This window comes from Nelumbo lutea, chromosome 7 (genome assembly GCF_056320005.1).
Source record: "Nelumbo lutea isolate HS-2025 chromosome 7, American lotus-T2T, whole genome shotgun sequence".
NCBI classification, from domain to species: domain Eukaryota; kingdom Viridiplantae; phylum Streptophyta; class Magnoliopsida; order Proteales; family Nelumbonaceae; genus Nelumbo; species Nelumbo lutea.
In genome coordinates this window covers 9,199,644-9,221,210 of record NC_142690.1, presented here as the reverse complement: position 1 = coordinate 9,221,210, position 21,567 = coordinate 9,199,644, and the positions used below count along the sequence as shown (strand labels likewise).

General features: G+C 38.3%; 1 protein-coding gene and 1 long non-coding RNA gene across 4 annotated transcripts; one reads left to right on the top strand and one right to left on the bottom strand.

Moving 5' to 3' along the window:
* Positions 1–1,435: 1,435 nt before the first annotated feature.
* Positions 1,436–17,944, bottom strand: LOC148844976 (Saccharopine dehydrogenase). The gene is made up of 14 exons (XM_088954743.1): positions 17,442–17,944; positions 16,368–16,465; positions 15,449–15,531; positions 14,996–15,122; positions 14,473–14,536; positions 13,316–13,413; positions 13,130–13,214; positions 8,821–8,944; positions 2,672–2,773; positions 2,420–2,484; positions 2,166–2,247; positions 1,996–2,075; positions 1,790–1,919; positions 1,436–1,692 (listed from the first exon to the last, which is right to left on the bottom strand). Exons 1-13 carry the CDS (start codon positions 17,648–17,650, stop codon positions 1,862–1,864), a joined length of 1,275 nt encoding a protein of 424 aa, XP_088810869.1. The 5' UTR covers positions 17,651–17,944; the 3' UTR covers positions 1,436–1,692; positions 1,790–1,861.
* Positions 17,854–19,767, top strand: LOC148844975 (uncharacterized). Of its 3 annotated transcripts, none has more exons than XR_016102195.1 (4): positions 17,875–17,967; positions 18,563–18,680; positions 19,343–19,431; positions 19,541–19,767. It is a non-coding gene; the product is annotated as an uncharacterized LOC148844975 (long non-coding RNA). The 3 variants fall into 3 exon arrangements; XR_016102194.1 differs by having other exon boundaries at positions 17,882–17,967; positions 18,563–19,205; XR_016102196.1 differs by lacking the exon at positions 18,563–18,680 and having other exon boundaries at positions 17,854–17,967.
* Positions 19,768–21,567: the final 1,800 nt, after the last annotated feature.

Sequence of the window (21,567 nt, the reverse complement as noted above, 5' to 3'; positions counted from 1 at the left end):
TCGTTTCATCGAGAATTTGAGATGCACATGGATACACGATATAAAAGTGTTTTAAAATATTTAAATGGTCTCAGGTCACTTTTCCAAACCCCTAATCATTATAAATTAAAAAAATAAAAAAAATGAGTATAATACAATACATATAATATGTATCGGGTAGTGCATATCAATATTTTAATCCTTGGTATATAGAATTATTAATATGTATCATACAATACAGTATAATATATATTGGTACTTTGAACCATGATCATGAAATGCTTTGACCTTTGGATATGCATAGATACGGTGAAAAACTTTAAAACATACATGGATACAAAGGAAAAACTTCAAATAACTCTCAAAAAATATGTTAGTAACACTAAACATGAGTTTTGGATTATAAAAAATTAGCTATATACACAAAGGAAACACAGTTGTATGCAATGTGAACTATGAGGGTTGGTAAATGTAAAAAAAAAAAAAAGATGGAAGAACTGAAATACGAAATATGCATGTATGTTGAGTATGACCCAATTTTCAAAAACCATTATAGCTTGTGCTATTATAGATATATAAATTTTTACTAATAAATTTTAACATTTATTAGCAAATCGACACATGATTCAGAACACACTGATACTTGTATCGGGCCATATGAAGTCTGTATCAGTGTGGATAAAGTGGAATAGAATGGAGTTTTGGCTATTCCACCCATGATGCTTGCTAATAACCTAATACTAATACATGTACATACATATGAAATACTTTAAACAATTTTTCTTTTTGGCTAGATACTTTAAACCTCGAGTGTGATAAAGGGTAGCTCAGTGCACAAGGCTGCCATCAATGCAGTCTGGGGAGGGACAGATATATGCAGCCTAGCCCTTGCAAATACACAGAGAGACAGCAAGATTTGAACTTGTCACCCAGGTTACAATGGACTTTAAAGTGTGTATATTATATGTACCTTTCTTATAGTTTATCCATACCATGGATCTAAGTGTAATTGATGCCAAAAAAGATGTAGTGTAATTAATGAATTTTGGGACATGGGTCGTAATAAATGATTTAAGCACATAATTTACCAATAGATACGGTATTAAACAGAACAGAATGATAACACCAGGATTCATGTAGCTGACCCCATAGTTGGGATTAGGACTAGATAATGATGATGAAGATGGCAATTCGAATTTCCTAGCATGTGTATTTTAATTTTTCTACTGAAAACCATTCATATTCGAAGCACATCTTGGTACATCTCTTAAAGTTGTTTTCTGATACTTCGGACCTTGTGTACACCGACCTAAGACCAATCCCAGTCCAACCTTAATAAGGGAATAGTCAACACATAATCTGACTAAACTTGATATTAAAAATGTTTTCATGTCAATTGATCAGAGGTATTTAAATTTGTTTTTCTTGAACAAATGAAGAATCATAAACCTGATGGTGCCAATATTATAAGGGTTGTTTTGATTTATTTCGCTTAAAAGAATCAAAATTTTATAAAAAAAAGAATGACAATTTTAATTATGTTTCTGATGACTGCTTTAGACAATTATAAATGTGTATTATATGCTTCATCCAAATACCAGGGGAATATTAGACCAATGAACTAGTGGTGTTCACTAATTTCTCCGTAATGCATGATCCTACACTAAAGGCAAACTTCACAATCCACTCCACAGACCATGCAGCTTTTGACACCTGTGAGGTTAAATACCTAAGTTAGTGACACTGCAACAGTATCCAGATGGCCTGCTCAGATTGATTCTACTTAACAGAGAATGCTCTTAAGAGTTACCTCTCTGATATTGCAAAAAGGTAGCTGCTGAAGCTAAATCTAGCGGTGCTTAGGCTTTGAATTTGAGTATCCTCAAACATATATTCCTAACCCGATCTCTTTTGGGTCGGTCTCCACCATCCATGGAGGCCTGTTGAAAGAAACTTAAGTAAACACAATAGCAATAAGTGGAATGAAAGACTTGAATCCAGGAACAAAATTCTTACTTGTTCATAACAAAATTTATTGTTCCTTGTGCTGCACGTTTGAGAAGCACCTCTCTTGCCTCAATTGCAATTCCTTCGGGCTATATGGAGAATGAGAAAGAAGTTTGAGTATAGGGTAGCTTTACATTTTGTATCTCTATATCATTCACATGAACACCTCAAGCACATACCTCTTCCGGAAACCAAACCCCAGATTGTGTGCTTCCCTCGAGAACAGCCATTGCAAATGCAGCTGTGGCAGTTCCCACTGATCTGTAGATCATGACTCTAGAATAAGATGTCTAATTTATGATCACAGTCAACAGCCCCAACAGTGAAAATATAAAGGATAACAAAGGCAAAACAAAGAGAAGAAAATGTAAAATCAGATGATGCATGGTTTAGTGAGGAATGTCGTATAAATTTCTAAAAAGCCAAGACTTACACGGAAAGGCTTCTGTGACTGAATATACCTATTGCACTGCGTCCTTTTGAGCACTCTAAATCCACCTGTCCCCGAAAGGGAGAAAGGACAAAATAATCCATGTCATTCAAGATTTTTTAAACATGAATGAACTAGATTCATGCTTTCATTTACTCTCCCTCACTCATGAAAGTGCATAATATTGGAAAAACAACACCACACCAGAACTTAAATATATAAAATTGCTTTATTTCTAATTTTGTGGTTTCTTACCCTCATTGACACACGCTCTCCTGCAATCCCATCAATACCTCGGACTAGTGGATCAAACAATTCAACTAACTTCTGTACTTTGCTCCTGTCTCTTAAAAACTCCTGCAGGAATTTTTATATCTTTGATAGTCATGTCAACAGGTGATAGGAGCAAGTGAAAAATTATTCACATTAGAAAGCTATCTTTAGTTTATACCAGGTATATCTCATAGTCCTGCATGTTCAATGTGGAATAGGAAAAGGATGCTATTGGCAACTTCATATTGGACATGTAAATGGATTTGAAGATTGTAATCTGAAGAGCTATACTCGAAGTAGCAAGGAGGAGAAGAGAACCACAGAACTGAAGAGAATGTCGAACTGTTCTATCCAGTCGACCAGTCCTTTATTTATAGATGAATATGGTACAAAGTACAAGAAATTACTGGGATGCCCCTGATTAGTGATGGGACACCCAGATGACTTAAATCATTAAACAGGATTAGGCCCAGGCCCATTAACACAAGCCCAGTTACAAGATAAGTTAAACATAAGAATGGGCTAAATAAGAACTCTTATCAGCCGAACATCACTCTAACATTCTAACACTCCCCCTCAAGCTAAGCATGAATATTAATCATGTTTAGCTTGCCAAGTATGTCCATGAACTTCGTTGATGCCAGCCCTTTAGTTAATACATCTGCAATCTGCACCTTTGATGGAGTATAAGGCACACAAAGTTCTCCTGAAATAATTCTCTCTCTAACAAAGTGTCGATCAATTTCAATATGTTTTGTCCTGTCATGCTGGCACATGATTGTTGGCAATGTTGATAGCAGCTTTATTATCACAATACAGCTTGAGAGGACCCTCAGTCTTGATACCAAGCTCATTAAGGAGAGTCCTGAGCCATAAGAGTTCAGCAACCCCGTGTGCCATAGCCCGGTATTCTGCTTCTGCACTTGATCTAGCCACAACATTCTGCTTCTTACTATGCCATGTGACTAGGTTTCCTCCCAAGAATGTACAGTAACCTGAGGTTGATTTTCTGTCTCCAACGGACCCAGCCCAATCAGCATCAGTGTAGGCTTCAATTTCAAGTCTGCTGTTTTTTCTGAATAGAATTCCTTTCCCTGGGCAAGTTTTCAAGTATCTGAGGATTCTTTCCACTGCTCTCATATGAGGGGCCTTTGGTGAGTGCATGAATTGACTGACAACATGCACTGCATAGGCAATATCTGGCCGAGTAAGGGATAAGTATATCAGTTTTCCTACCAACTTTTGGTACCTTTCCTTATCACAGTATTCCTCACCCATTGATTCTTGTAATCGATGGCTTGGTTCTACTGGAGTGTCTGCTGGCCTGCACCCCATCATGCCTGTTTCTTCTAGGAGATCTAGCACATACTTTCTTTGACATATGTAGATTCCTTCTCTTGATCTAGCAACTTCAATTCCAAGAAAGTATCTCAGATTTCCCAGGTCTTTGATCTCAAATTCTGAAGCTAAGAACTCCTTCAGCCTCTTCATCTCTTTCACATCATTTCCAGTAATCACCATATCATCCACATACACAATGAGTGCTGTAAGTTTGTCATCCTGTCTCCTTGTAAACAATGTATGATCTGCACTGCTCTGAGTGTACCCTACTTTCTTCATGGCCAAACAAAGTCTCTCAAACCATGCCCGGGGAGATTGCTTCAAACCATATAATGCTTTCCTTAGTTTACATACCTTCTTTCCAACATCATATCCAGGTGGGGGTTCCATGAATACCTCTTCATGAAGATCACCATTTAGGAAGGCATTCTTCACATCCAGCTGATGAAGTTCCCAAGAGAATTTTGCTGCTAGTGACAGTAGAACCCTGATTGTGTTGAGCTTTGCTACTGGGGCAAAGGTTTCCTTGTAGTCAATTCCTTCCTTTTGTGTAAATCCCTTTGCCACAAGTCTGGCCTTGTACCTCTCAATTGACCCATCTTCCCTGTGCTTTACTGTGAATACCCACTTGCACCCAACAGTGCCTTTCCCTTCTGGCAGGTCCACCAATTCCCATGTCCTTGCTTTCATTAGGGCTTTCATCTCCTCATTCATGGCTTCTTTCCACCTCGGATCAGATGCCACCTCTGAATACCTGGAAGGGACACATACAGAGGAAAGGGCAGATACAAAGGAATGATAGGCAGGGGATAAGTGTGAGTAAGAAACATAATCGGCTATGGGATGCCGAGTGGTACAAGAACGAACAGGCTTACAGAGAGCAATAGGAAGATCCAAATCTGAATTGAGTGAATCAGAATTACCTTGGATTGCAGAGACAGATTGATCTGAGTTCAACTGGTTGCAATCATGAGGTTGAGGGGCCTTCTTCCTTCTACTGTATGTAAGTATCTCTTTTTCTTGTTTACTGGAACCTTCAGGAGCATCAGCCGAATCTGGAGAAGCAACTGGCACAGTGGAAGTCTCACTAGGTTGACCCGGAATGTTACAGCTAGTAGTAGTGGAAGGTGATGAAATGGGAACAAAAAAGAAGGGAGAATGAGAATCCTCTTCCAACCCACTACTCTCCCCCTGAAGAGGATTCTGATAAGACTGGAAATAGGGTTGAGACTCAAAAAAGACTACATCCTTAGTGACATATTTTTTCTTGGAGACAGGATCATAACACTTATACCCCTTCTGCGTAGGAGAGTACCCTAAAAATATTCCCTTTGTAGCCTTAGGATCCAGATTGGTCTTCTTTGGATCTTTCACATGTATGAAGCATGTACAACCAAAAACCTGCGGGGGAAGAGGAAATTCTGGAAGAGTGGGACACAAAACAGAGAAAGGGGTCTTCATACCCAGTACCTCAGATGGCATCCGATTTATCAGGTAAGATGCAGTAAGAACAACTTGAGACCAATATTGCTTGGGCACATTGTGTTGAAAAAGAAGGGCTCGAGCTGTCTCCAATAGATGCCTGTTCTTGCGCTCAGCAACCCCATTTTGCTGAGGGGTGTAAGCACATGATGATTGATGTAACATGCCTGCATCTTCCATGAATGAGTTCAGGGATCTTTCAAAGTATTCAACTACATTGTCTGAACGGAATTGCTTGATCTTTTTATCAAATTGTGTTTCAACCATCTTGCAAAACATCATAGTTATCCGGGGAACTTCTTCACGTCCTTTCAACAGATAAATCCAAGTGCACCGAGAATAATGGTCAATAAAACTGATAAAGTAACAGAAGCCATCAATGGAAACAATGGGTGAAGGACCCCAAACATCAGAATGAACCAAATCAAAAGGGGCTTGAATTTCATTACTAGAAATTGGATACATTGATCTACATTGTTTTGACATTTGACACACATCACAAATTAAACTCTGACTCAGAATGCCCTTACATAATTCGGGAAACAACATTGCTAAGGAAGAAAAAGACAAATGACCTAGCCTAGCATGCCACAAGTGCAGCCTAGCTATTGACTCCACACTTTCCGGACTAGTAGTAGAAGCTTGCAAAGCTGAGCTGACATCTTCATCAAAATAGTAGAGGCCCCCATACTCATGACCACTCCCAATCGTTCTCCTCGTCAATCTGTCCTGGAAGACACAATGAGAAGGAAAGAAAGTTATACTACAGTTCAAGTTTTTTGTAAGCTTTGAAACAGACAACAGATTTGAGGTAAGACTAGGAACATGTAGGACTGGTTTAAGAGAGAGATCCTTGCTTAGGTCAACCACCCCCTTTCCAGAGATGGTGGAGAGGGACCCATCAGCTACTCTCATCTTATCCTGGCCAGACAACAGATGATATGTGGAGAATAAGGAGGACATATGTGTCATATGGTCAGTGGCTCCTGAATCAATCACCCAAGAGGTAGAATTAATGGAACTAGATGCACTAAATGCAGAGGTTGTACCTGATTTGGCAAGAGAGGTGGAAGCTAAAGAATTGTTCTTCAGACGGGCTAATGCCCGGCTGAGAACCTTACCTCACTAGTTGTGAAGCCCAAAGTATTTGGTCCAGAGGAGTCGGTAGCAAGCCTTGCGGTGGAAGATGACACTGTCTGAATACTCTGTGAGTTGTCACTACTGTTGTTGGTGGCAAGATTCCCACTTGTTGTGTGGCCCTTATGTTGCCTTTTGTCCTTTCTCAGAGCAGCTGGCTTCAGATGAGGGTACAGGACCCAACATTTCTCCTTTGTGTGTTTCTCACCACCACAATGTGTACACTTGAGGGACTTCTTGTCTGAAAATTTATTCCCCTTAGTGGAGACTAAGGCTGAATGTTCTCTAGGTAGTTCTGTTGACTGTGTCTGGAAGTCAACTTGCATCTCCTTTCTCCTTACTTCTTCATTCCTCACCAGGTAGTAGACATGGTGAAGCTCAGGTAATTCATCTCTCCCTAGAATCTGTGACCTTATACCTTCATATACAGGGTCAAGACCCGCCAGAAACTTGAAGGCCCTGCCCTCCTCAATCTGCTTATCATGCCTCCCCTTATCATTAGCATTTTCCCAATCCAAGATCAAATGGTGGCCAAGCTCTTCCCAGAGGCCTTCCAGTGTTGCAAAGTAGGTTGCCACGGACATGTCTCCTTGCCTTAGGGCTGCAATGTCTTGGTTCAGCTTGTAGATTCTAGCATTGTTCTTTTTCTGGCCATATGTCTTAGATACTTTCACCCAAATTTTAGCAGCTGTGGGGAAGTGATGAACAGTTCTGGCCACCCTAGGAGTCATAGAGGCCAGCAACCAAGACATGACTGTGGCATTTTCCTTGCGCCACACGGTGTATTCAGGACTGCCAATTTCGGGTTGTTTCTTGTCTCCATCCAAATAGCCTGTGAGGTCACGAGAGGTAATGAACAACATTGCTGTGACATACCACTCTTTGAAGTTATACTCATCTAGCAGCACACTTGTAATCTGCAAGCTGTGCAGATTAGGGTTTTCCAGGTTTGAGGACCTTGTAACAGGTCTGTTATCTCTAGAGGAAACTTCACCAGATAGTGAGGACATCCTGACTTCAGTCCAAGAGTTGTTCACAGTACTATAGGTGATTCTGTTAAGGACTGGCCAAATCGGTCACTGTGTTCACAATACGGGTACAGAAGCAAGTAGAGGTCTGTAACTGAACCAGTTCACAGTGTTGGTAAAAGTTTAAGGCTGCAACTGTGTGGTGCAAAAGTTGTCGCAGTTCTGGTAAAAGGTAAAGGTCTGTAACTGAACCAGTTCAGTCCAAGAGTAGGGCTGATAACCGACCTGAAGAAAGTCTGTAACTGAAGTTGCCGCAGTTCTGTAAGAGTCTTGCTGATGCACCAAGACTACAACTGTAGAAGCTGATGCACCGAAACTGCAACTGAAGTTGAAGGAGCTAAGTCTTTACCACTTGTTCTGCACAAGTCTTGCTGGAGCACGAAGCTACAACTGTAGAGGAAGTTCTCCCCCTCTCGGCTAGTGCTAGGACTGCTGAATCAGCCCTCAACCAGGTCTGTCCTATACAGACCTCTCTTAGTAGCCCAATAGCTACTACTTGCTGGTGTAATCTAGTAGGACATCTACTTCTGGGTCTTACTTCTCTTGAGTCCTACAACCAAGAGAAACCCTAGGTTCGAACTTGCTTTACTCTCTTACACTCCTAGGTCTTCACTGCAGCAACCCAGAAAAGGAAGAGAGAAGATGAAAGGACAGCAAGAGAAAAGAGTGCGCCTGCTGAAACCATGAAGGAGCTAATGCTCTGATACCATGTAATTTGAAGAGCTATACTCGAAGTAGCAAGGAGGAGAAGAGAACCACAGAACTGAAGAGAATGTCGAACTGTTCTATCCAGTCGACCAGTCCTTTATTTATAGATGAATATGGTACAAAGTACAAGAAATTACTGGGATGCCCCTGATTAGTGATGGGACACCCAGATGACTTAAATTATTAAACAGGATTAGGCCCAGGCCCATTAACACAAGCCCAATTACAAGATAAGTTAAACATACGAATGGGCTAATAAGAACTCTTATCAGCCGAACATCACTCTAACATTCTAACAAAGATTATCAATGAATCTCCATTCACCAATTTGATGTGACTGTTAATACAGGTTTATTGAACAATCCATCCTCAATGTTGTAATGAGATTTTGAAACTGAACCAATAACCAAATGTGAAAAAAATATTATAACATACCGCAGGAAGAAGACTTGTCATGGCAACCATTCCCCAATTCCAAAAGAAAGGAGCAGTGCCAAATCGAGCACTAACAGTAGGTACCCCCAAGATTTCATAAGCACTTCTTACTTCAGGCAAGTTTCTGAAACATAAAATATCAAGTATGAAACAGCTCCATTGTGTTTGCAGTAGTGGTTGGATCCAAGCCAAGTAATACATATAGATTGCCTTGGTTGTAAGAACTATATCATTAATATCATTAAAAGGTTACTCAAAATATTTAAGTCAAGGTGGAAGATAATTATTCCCTAAATTGTTCCATAGCATCACATTTGTTATAAAATTTACTATAGTTGCGTAGGGTGAGAAACTTTTTAGGATATTTAATTTGGCACAAATTGACATTGCAGGGGCTATAAGGACTTCCTGCCAAAATGTCTTAGAATAGATTTAGCTAGAAATTTTTAAATTACTTTTTAGAAAGAAATAAGTTCCCTTGTTTTGATCTTGGATGGTAGTTGTTCTTCTATCATGTAGTTCCAACAAGTTTTGAATAACTGTTCCTAGCAGCTCTCACTTGGACATGTTAAATAATGCAGAGTAGAGATGTGGGAACCCTGCATTTCCCACAACTTGAAGGTCTTTATTTTTCATTAATTTCTTTTTTTTGGAAAAAGGTAAAGTAATGTTTATTGATAAGAAATTACACACTGGAGGCTGAGATCAGTCCCAGAACAGGTTGACTGATCAAATCAGCAAATGCACTTTCCATCAAGAGCTAGAAAGAAATACATCTGACACATTACAGTTTCTAAAGTCCACAGCCAGACACCCAAGAAATCAGCTTGCCCACTGATTTCTGAATTAACTCTTCCGGACTTAGTCTTGTTACTGAAAATCCTTCTATTCCTCTTGATCCAGATGGACCAAATTACAGCAACTGGAACTATCTTCCAGACAGTCTTCTTTTTCTTGCTAAACCCATAAGCTGCCAGCAACACAACAGCTCTTTTACCAACCTCGACATCACCCAACATACCTTCAAGGAGCTGAGGAAATGGTTTCACAACTGAGCAGAATACGGACAATGGATACACAAATGATCAGTAGATTAAGTACTGCTCCCACATAGACTGCAAGACGAGTCCGAAACCTGAATTCCCCTTCTCACTAGGTTCTCCTTAGAAAGACATTTATTAAGAGCCATAGTCCAAACTAGGAAGTTGGCTTTTGTTGGGCTGTTGAGATTCCACACTTGCCGATCTGGGAATTCAGGAACACCCCTCCTACTGAGATTAGCAGCCATAGATTTAACAGAGAACACTCAATCAGAGTTCCACTTCCAATGCCACTTATCCTCCGAACTGTAATCCAACTCTTGGTTTTGAAGGCAGGTCAACAGATTCAAAACCTCTTCTACCTCCCAATCAAAACAAATGAGGGAGTCCAAAGAACTGAACCACCAGAAATACTATAGCACTCTACAACTGAGGCCTCTTGATCCGAAGCACACTGGAAGAGGAGGGGGAAGGACTCAGCAAGAGGTTCATCTGAGCACCAACCCTAATTGAGACCCCATGGCCAAAGCTGAAAATTTCTTCATTATCCCTTTCCACAGAGAGTTACCCCAATTGGGAGGAGAGTCCCTAGTTCTCCAATTGCCCCAATTCACACCATATTTGCTGGCAATGAGAGATCTCCACCATGCATCATTTTCTGCAGCAAATCTCCAAATCCACTTACAGAGGAGAGCAGAATTAAAAGATTTCAGCTTCCTTATACCTAACCCCCCTTCAACTTTGGGGAGGCAAACTTGCTCCCAACTCACCAAGTGCACTTTTTTCTCCTCCTCCCAGCCTCTCCAAAGAAAACATGTCTGAAGCTTTTCAATCTGATTTGCAACCTTGTTAGGAATAGAGAATAGAGACAGGAAGTAGGTAGGTAAATTGGAGAGAGTACTCTTAATCAAAGTCACCCTACCCCCAAATGAGAGGTATTTTGCCTTCCAAGAGGCCAATTTCCTTTCCAATCTCTCAATAACCGGGTCCCAAATTGCAGAAGAACCACCACTCACCCCCAGAGGGACTCCCAAATATTTGACTAGAAGGGACTCAGTCCGACAAGCCAAAATACCAGCACACTCTGCTAAGTTGGAGACATGGCCTATTGAGAGGGAGAGGCATCCACAAAGCACAACATATCATTTGCAAATTGAAGAATATTCACCTTCTCTCCCCCCGGCACAATTGCAAAACCTTCCCCACCCACTTGAAACTGCAACCTTCTTACAGAACAGAGTGAGGATCTCCATTACACATATAAATAGAAGAGGAGATAGGGGGTCTCCCTGTCTAAGACCCCTGGAACTATCAAAGAAACTTGTAGACTGTCCATTAACCAAGACTGAGAACTTTGGAGAGGTAATACAGACTTTAACGCAATTCCTCCATTTCTGCCCAAAATTCATCTGATGTAACACAAGATCAATACATCTCCAGTTAACATGATCATAGGCCTTTTCAGTATCATGTTTACAAATCAACCCTGGGGAACCTTCTTTTTTCCTAGAATGAATGAGGTCATTGGCAATGAGAACAGAGTCCAGCATCTGCCTACCCAGAACAAAAGCACTTTGGTTATTTGAGATAACACTACCAAGGACTACTTTCATTCTCTCAGCAAGCACTTTAGCAAGGATTTTGTAGAATCTATGCAGAACAATAATCGGCCTGAAGTCCTTAATATTCACTGCACCTTCAATCTTTGGAATGAGGGTTATGAAGGTAGTGTTCAGACTTCTTTGCAAAGAATCCCTTTCAAAGAAATCCTGGAAGACATTCAGAATGTCCTATCTCACCACATCCCAACATTTAATATAGAAAAGATTTGTAAGGCCATCAGGCCCTGGAGATTTCTCATCAGCCAACAACTTAATAGCTTCTTTTATTTCCTCCTATGAGAAAGGTCTCTCAATAAGGGATGACTGCTCATCACTCAACTGATTAAAAGAAAGGGATATAGGAAAAGGTCTGAAGGACCAAGACTCCTTGTACATCTTTTTATAGAAGCTAGTTGCCACTAGCTTCATATTAGTCTCAGTGATACCTACCCTGCCCTCTCCCTCCAGCCTGGTAATTACAGAAGCTCTAGCTCTGGCATTTGCCATTTTGTGAAAATAGTGAGTATTCCTGTCCCCCTCTTTCAGCTAAGCCACTTTAGCTCTTTGCCTCCATTAAAAATGGTCTAAACAGAACACTAAAGGTCCCAGTGGCATTTGGTGCATCAGCCTTACAAAGTTTAAGAGTGGAATAGTAGATTGCCATTCTCATTACCACTTTATTAGCCAAAACTTCACAGTTCTTCATTTTTCATTCCTTATCTCTTTTTTTTTGATGGATTGCATTTTTCTTCCTTATCTTTTTGTTACATTGTATAAGAGGAAAAGAAGACATGATGGCGTTTGAAATTCTTGACAGTACTGGAGAAACAAAATAATGTCTTAGAAAACAAGGTTGAATACATGCACAAATATGTTAACCATATTCACTAGTACCTTTTTTATTATTATTTTCTTTTCTTGGGGGGGGGGGCAGGGGAGAAAAATGATAGGAAAGATGGAGATTACAATTCATTAATGTACATTGGAAATTTCTTTTATTTGTATGCTAGTATCAGAAAAAATGAACAATAGCAAACAACTGCCCTTGATAATGTTAAGCGATCATCTTTCTTTTTTTTGTTTTTTTCTAAACTGTCCTATTTCTGTTTTTTAGGCTTATGTTTTAATGTTATTGTTTTTTAGTTTGTTTTTCTTTTTTTTTCCTTTTTTTATGGTTAGTTATGTAAGGTGAACTAAATCATGAAACTTCAAGTATGATGTATGCATCAACCAATTATGCTAGAGGGACAAACACAAGTGGGTATCTGTTCTGTAGCTAACAACTTAATAAACACCGGTCTTGAAAATTGAATTGCTGTTTTAGGTTGACTTGATAACATTAAGGTGCACATTATGGGTTTGGTATGCTACGAAATGAAAAGACAATTCTTGACTAGTATGTCGAATAAGGATTTTGATAAAAGATTAAAAGTACCATTTATATGTAAAGTTGGATAGAAATCCATGGACCAAGTTAATATAACTTCTCCAGAGGATCCAAAAAAATGTTGAGAATTCCTTCAAAAGTGCAGTCTCCCTTGGTAAATACACCCATGTACAAAGAAGAAAGTTCCTCTTATTACATGAGAAATATACTCATAAAAATGCATTTTATGATTTTGAGAATCCTTGATTTCTTTTTATTCTATTCTTGTTCATGGAACTTACAACAAATAAACATCTCTCTTTCCAATCCCTTTTCCAAAGTCAATGGTGAGCATTCCACTATAAGGCTTTAATTTGATTTTTTCTCCTGGTCAAAAGATCAATAAGAGAGAGGAATCACAGTAAAAGATCAAACCTTGTTCAGAACCAAAAAAAAAACTTGATGAGAGAACAATGTAAATAACTAACCTTTATTGTAAACAATCACATCTTCTCCAAGAAGCAAAAAGCTGGTTGCTAAAATTGTTGGACCGGCACCACCAGAACCTGCTGTGTAGTAGAAAAATCTGAAGAAGGTATGTTAGCATTATAGTCAGTTAAATATGCTTGGAAATAGATATGATTATAGAGCATCTTTACAATGTCTAGTTGAATTCATAAAAGCAAAATTAATTTTTTACATTATTATTCAGTAAAACCTATTACTTGTTTAATGGAAAAATCTCGGGCTTCCATCATGAGAATGCAGATTTGACCATAACCAGTCTACCCCTCCCAAGACCCCAGCTAACAATGGGTAATGGCCTTTTTTTATTGTTCAGTGAAACCTAAGCATGAATAATTAAGAGTCCCTGTATTTTATCTAAATAAGCCATGCCAGCCCTACTATCAAATAGGAAAGCAACAATTTACAGAACCCACACTGTAGAGGGAGATGTAAAGCTAAGGCCTCTATCATCACTTTGCCTCTGTTAGTAAGATCAATTTGTTCCTCTTTATTCTTGTTGTTTCTGTTGAAGACCCAACAATACATGTGATGCAGGAGATGCTTTAAGCTCTTTTACAAGCCAAATGAATTGACTAGTGATCTAAGACAAGATCCAGGTTACAATAGCCTGCCAAACACTGCAAACGAGGTCTTATATTGTTTACATAATAGCCACCAGCCAGTGGTATTGAAGTTGGAGTAAAATTAAAACTTAGATTATTTTTTTAAAATTTCCTGTACACACACACACAACAGTAGAACTTAGATTTAGATTTTGTTTTCTTTGTTTCTTTTAGAAGTATGAACATTTTATTGGGATTGAAATGAGAAATTCAATGGGAAGCATACCAATCCAAAAAAGAGAAAAAAAAAAAATGGAAAGGCGATACAACTAGAAAGTGGGTGGGAAAGAGCCAATTAAGTGATTGTATTGTAAATAAAAAAATAACATCGATTGAATTTCTACCATGATCGAAATATTGTCCAATTAGAGTCTAGGTTAGTTTGCTAAATGCCACTATCTAGGGATGATCTTTAAGTTCTTGCTGATTGGTTCGGCTGAGGGTTTGAAGTTGAGCTTTTTCTCTAAACTTTAAAAGCATAGAAAACAAACTTATAAGTGGTTTAGTAAAGTTACCTTAGCCTTTCAGGCTCACCTCTACCATCACCTCTAGAAGCACGAACCAACTCAGCTGCCATCACTGTCATGATAATGGGAAGAATTAAGACTTCAGAAATATTCAGAGAATGTTAAACATAATTTTTCAGAAAAGAACGAGAAAACAGAAAACAAAGGAGTTTTTGCTTCCTAGTAATACTTAAAATTCAGAAAATTGAAGAGAAACAAGGTTAGGGAGAGAACAGTTATGTGATGAAAATGGATTCTGTATTATATTCACAATCTTTTATGAAAATGACGTTAAAGATTAAATACCTAAAAGGTCTTCTGACAGATGTTACTCAATTGGTTTTTGAAGTTGATATAACAATCCATGTCATTCATAACAGACATTTGAATTCTAAAAGTTAATGTGCATGCAATGCCTAAAGTTCTCACAACAAAAAGAGAGGACAGTTAATTTTATCTTCTTCTGAATGTGTTGCATGTATTTTTATGTGAGCATGGAGTGCAGACTGATCATGAATGTATATAGTAGCACCATTGCTCACTCCAGGGTAAATTCCAGCAGTTGTTATGGCTGGAATGTTGGCAGCTACTGCTTTCTTGTGAAAAGATTTTGCTCGCAATGCATAGCTTGTATCATCACAGACATCCACATATGCTGTCTGTTTTAGAAAGAGAGCATACATTAGAACATGGTTATACACATGAGATGTAAATACAAGACATGACAATTAGCAATTACCCAACGTTGTTCCCAGCTACCTAGGGTCTTATGAGGGGTGAACTGGATACAGACCTAACCTTTGGCATTTTCTTGCACAAAGTGGCTGTTCTTAGACTCTAACCCAAGTTCTCAAGCTTGTCAGCCTGAGATTTTACCATAGCACCAAGCAATGGCCCTTACAGTACATAACAATGGGCAATAAAATAATACCATAAATAAATTAACTCTTTCAAGTGGGCAGGAAATTGAAAGTCCAATGTTTACCTTGGTAGATATGGCAGCTTCTAGTACAGTGCATGTCTCCGTCTGCTGAAAGGGTCCTGCTGCATGAATTACAAGATCCACATCTGCAGTAGAAAAGGTGTGGTGAACTAAAAGACATGCTCTTAGGATTCCCCCCTTTTCCCATTCTTCTTTTGGGAAGTCTTAGCAACCATTTTCATTAATCCCCAACTTATCTAAATTTCAACATAGATAATATTCTGGCATTTCCAAATTAAAATGTTTATCATAATTTCAGCATAAGAAACTGATAAAGAACATCCAGAATCAACACTTGAAATCCTTCGACAGATGGGATTTCGACTCAGATAGCCAATGGAAGAACTAAGAAGTATTTCTATAAAGAGAAAAAAAAGAAAAGATAGTAGCAATGTAAAACTGGTGACACATGAAACACATCTTGGGAAATCCTGAGCTAGAGATAACAGATGGACTTAGTTTATTAGATAAACCTCTCACCCAAGAACCTGTATTGACAGAAAAACTGACAATGTTGACTAAAGAGATCACATCCTTTTTTTTTTTTTTTTTTGAAAACAAAAAAGGTAACTTGGAGAAAACATAACAGACATGGTAATCCTGAAAACCAGATCCCATGTACAGCGGTGTTACAGAAGAAAAAAAAAATGTGTACATGTAGTTGTCAAAATGAGGAAATATAGTACCAATGATTTGTTCTTAATAGATGCCAAAAAAATAAATAATATACTCCAACCAACTGAACCAAGGAAAGGAAATCTCACTGAAAATTTTCTCGCCGAAAAAAAAAAATCTCACTAAAGTTTTTATATATAAAATAACTATAAATACAGAAGTAAAGAATATGGGATTTAGAGCTTTAGGCTATAAGATATTTATGTTGATTGTTGAAAATCCAAGATTACTAGAAAAGTTCATGTACCTTTTAAAGCTGCTTCCAATGATTTTATATTGTCAATATTGACTTCTGCAAACTCAGAGTTTTCACCAAGCATAGCCACTAGAGCAGCACCTTTCTCCCTATCAAGAGACACAACTTATGCATTTGGATAATGGAAAGAAAATTCTGAATTATATTTTTATTTTATTTAAAACTTAAACAATCATTAGTGAACTCAGTATCAGAACAGAACTCACTGAGGGTGGCACTTTATGATAATCATCTAAGTTTAACTTAACAGCATCTTTTATTTCTTCTTCCAGCAGTCATAAAAATCAATACAAACCACAATCAAACTGCACAGTACTTAATGATAAATGGGTCATGCATGTGGAGAGGAAGAAAAACAATCTCAATGAAACTGAACAATTAATTAAGTCCATACATGAACAATTTATCGCCCCCCCCCCTCATGATCCTGTAGCATTCAGTATAACAACCTAACAGTGGATATGTTTCATTTGACTAGTTCCATATTTTATCTGAGTTTAGATCTTAAAGTGGAATATCCGCATCCAACCAAACGGAATGTCCAACAATATCTTTTTGTCCTATCAGTGACGAATAAAACACAAGTTTCTCCTTATAGTGTCGAAACACAAAATCGAGTATCATATCATGCGCCCATTCTCAATTCATGATTCCGCACCTTCTAACTGAAAAAATGAAATTATATTTCATAGACAAGCAAACAAATAATGAAAAAACGAAGGAAATAAGTCAGATAAGTTTCAGAACAGCAAGGGGTACTGACATTCTTCAACTTGGAACTTTTATACATCTATTTCTTTGTTGACCAGTTCTGTTGCACTAATTGCAGAGAAAAATAGCTCGCAGAAGTAGATTTTTCAATCTTAGGACAGAATTACATCAGTCACCTTAAATTCTAAGAGTTAATTTTGATTCCACCAACATTTCATGTAATCAACACTTCTATGCCAAACCTATGCTAATTACAATTTCAGATTATTAACAACATACACCAACCATATTGGTACGAGAAACAGAAGGCATTTTGAGAAAGTAAAGAAAAACACTAGGATTTCTCAGAATCACCTATTTCTACCTCCGACGACGATTCGGAGATCAGGACAGAGTTTAGAAAGAGCTGTAGCAGTAGATCCGCCAACTCTTCCAGTTCCTCCGAGAACCAAAACCCGAGAATTCAGAGGAGTCTTGTTTGGTAGATGAACCCTTGGTTCAGTTTCCTTTGCACAGGCGACGATACTCCGATTTAACTTCAAATGAAGGGGAGCTCGCGCCATATCTCTCGCTTTCTCTGCCACCGCTTCTTCCCTCCACCATTGTTTTGCTTTGTCGTTGTTTCATATTTTATCCAGTGCTATCGTTTCCCGCATTCCGCTGACGTGTTCGCATCTCGTTCTCGATGACGTGGACGGATTCAGTTATGTTAATGGGCCGCATTTTTTTATCCAAATGGGCCGGGCTTTGACCACACTTTAAAAGGATAATCTGGTCCAAAGGTTTCAAGGGCATCGACGATGGCGGAAACCGAGAAACCGAACGGTTTGAAGGAGTTGTTGAATTGAAACCATTTCATTAGAGGTGCTCAGAAGCTGAGGTTAGAGAATTCAATCTTCGGTCTAGTCCCTTGTTTTCCTTTTATGGATATTATTATTTTCTGTTTGTACTGGCAATATTTTGGGGTTTTGTTTTGTTGTTGAATTTGCGTCTAAAGACCCACAAGTGGCGTTTTCTGCAACAAGTGGATTATTTGTATTTCATTTTCCTTTTTTTTATTTTTTAACTTGGTGACGGAATGATTGACTGAACCACTGGAGATGGAGTAGTGGGTGTTCATGTCGCTGGAGACTAGGATTTGTATTTTACGCAACACGATAGACAAAAAAAAATCTAGAAAACGAGAAAAATTTTGGTCGTTCTGATCATAACGGGGCAAAGCGAAAATGCTTCTACTAGGTTCTCTTGGAAGAAAACTTTATTATAGTGTTGGCAACTGTTTTGGAAAATATATATTTTTTTCTTATGTAATGCAGAACTGCTTTTTTCTTTTCTTGTTCATGACTTCATGTTAGAAAGTCGCTTGTTTTTTAAAAAGAGTGGAAGTTGCCCAGTTTGGTTTCCTAATAGATTTTTTTGTTGCCTGATGATGCGCGATCTGATTGCTCCTATTTGAATGGTAATTTGGATGGCAGTTTGGACGTAGGTTGCCTAGCTAACCCGTGGAACTGCAAGACAAGAAGGATAAGAGAATCAGGGGTGGCTAATCCTGCGTGTTTACTAACAACTGAAAGCTTGAGAGTATAAGAGCTAGTAAGCATTAAATCACGCGGATTTTATTTTACGAAATACCTCCGAGATCCTCAGCCTAGTCTGTTCTGCACCTGGAGGTGGATATTGTACTAGTCGATAAAGCTTATCATGTCTGTCTCATTCGGGTGGGATAAGGATAAAACCCACAGTCATGCGGTGTGATCCCGAAGAGACAGCTGGCATGCTTTTAGAAATTGGCTATGTATCACCTTGGTAGTTCAGGGCACTACGAGCTGCTCGGACTTTGGTCCTAACCGAGGTGACCTGTCCTGCTGAGGTGGTAGAAAGTGCTGAGTTGATGTCCAGTCATCAGGTCACATCCACGTGTCGGCCCAAATCACCCCTCATCAGTTTTCTTCCAAAGAAACAGGAAATTGAACCACCCATATGTATTTAACCCAATAAGGATGCCAGTTTGCTTAGAGCATGAGGTTATTGACTTATCGATATACTTAGCACAACCTGTATTTTCAATTCCGTCTTCACCAACTTTGCTGCTAACTAATGGCTTTTCTTGCCTACATGGTAAGAAACAATTTAAAGCATTTAGATGTCTTTTCTTTTTGTCATTTCTGTGAACCTTATGCCTTTTGTCCTTTCTTTTATGCTTACATTCTTCTTTTTAATTCAATTAACAATTAAAATGTTGTTTCTTATCAAAGAAAAAGGGATAAACGGAATATACACTAACAAAAGCTGGGAAATGGTGACAAGGGAGATCCAGGGGTATGCTCATGTTCATGCCTAAGTGGTAAGTGAATGTACTCCAACTGATTTTCGTCTTCCCTACTGAGTTTCAAGATTAACAGCTTTAAGACACATATAATAAAACAAGGCTGTTATGCATTAATTTGTTGCAGGATTTCCAGTACCACTTTCAATCTAGTGCAAACCCTAGAAAACAAATTTTTGCGACTATGTTATTGGGGGTATTTTCTTTTGTACTAATACCGATGAACAATTTTGAGGAATAGAAATTTATTTTTTCCTATCTCGTTTCTTTTTGAGTTCTGACTAGAAGTTTCAGCCTAATTTAGGCTAATTCAATGCAAAATTGAAAATGTAAGAAATGCCATTCATTCCTTCATTTCTATGCTCTAAGACTTGCATGCAGAGCTAACAAACAATCAATTATGACAGTTCCAAGAGTGTTATCTCTCAACTCTCAACATGTATTTCATGGTGTTCTTTTGTTGATTGTGTCTCATAAGTCACTTGACCAGAAATAACTTAGGATTGAGATCTCCTTTTGCTACTGAAACAAATTTCCGTAGTACATTGCAGTCAAAGATTCACAACCACCTCTTTCCCTGATGACTCCCTGAAAGAACTCTGCTTGTTTTGAAAACTATGGAAGTATAAATAGGTTGAAGGTTGTGGGGAAAGAAAAGGCAACATAAGAGAAAGAAACTAAAAAAAAAAAAGAAGGTACATTTTAAGGGACAAGTCCTAGAAGTAGCCTTCCCTACTTTTCTCAGCCTTTTAGCTAAGATCAAGTGTGGACTCCCATACCCTCCAGATGCATGGTTGCCCAATGATGCCAAATATCAGCATATGCTTTTCCCCTTCAGATTCTGATGTTGTCTACAATTCTTCTATATGCATGACTATTTATCGTGATGTCTAAAGATAGTTTGAAGCATAAATTGTATATTTTATTAGACTATATTGGATTCATTCTGCTAACTAGGCAACTTACCTGTTTTGACAGATTTTCTATTGGCATATTCAGGGTTTCATGCTCTTTGTTTCCATTTTGTCTTGCCAATCTTTCTCAAGTTTCATGCTGCATAATTGTCCTTTTACTTGTCTTTTAAGCTCTCCTTTATGTAATGATTTATATTGCACAATGATACAGTTAACACTAGTTGGATAATAACAACAATTATATTCATTTTTGCGAAACCTGTTCTTACTTGTAATTACATAGGACAAGCTAGACTATTTTAGGAATCATGCAAATCAACTCTGCAGAGATTGTTAGGGTTAAAATGGATAACCAACTTATTCTTGCTGGACTTTCTTGATGACACTTGAAATCTGAAGGGGCTACAACGTGAAGAGGGTTATTGGATTTTGAATACAATAGATTGGCTTATTGATCAAAAAACATATATATAATAGACTGGCTTTTTAATAGGTTCAAAATGGTAAAAAGGATCTGAATAAAAACAGCTACTGCCTGGACTAGTTTTAGGTAAAGTGAAAAATAGAGAGTTCTATCTAAAGATAACTGATTAAAAAAAGAAAGAAAAACTAAAGATTAAGTTTACTAAAGGGAAGAAAGGGAAATCGACTCTGGATCTCCTACCCACAAAAACTCTACCCATGCCTGCCCACAAAACACTACCTCCGTGCATTGGGAACATCTCCTTGTGCATAATAACATGTAAGGGGATGAGATGTTCCCTGTGTGTGACTGCAATGTTATGTGGGTAGATGTGGGCAGCGTTGTCATGGGTAGGAAATCTGGACTCAGGGAAATCTGACCTTACTTCTTGAACTGGACTTAACATTTCATGAACCGTACAAGGCCTTAATGGTTCATGTGATCAATAAATACTTGGATGCTTATGACCTTCCATCTGTTGTAAGATAGGCTCCAAGCAATGTTCTAGTGGCTTATGACCTTCCATGCATAATTTTCTCGTATGTCCCCTACTTGAACTTTTATTTTGCTTCAATTGGCTTGGAGTTGCAAAATATGCTCCAAACAATGTCGCAGTGGCTTTAATTTCTGACTCTGTCACTCTTATTAGAGGTTTCTTTTTCTCAGCTGATCCACTATTTGAACCTTTATTTTGCTTTGATGAGCTACGAGATGTAGCAAGTAAACAATCAAATGTTTCATTTAAAACTTATTTTATTCGTACAAGTGGTTGTTCAT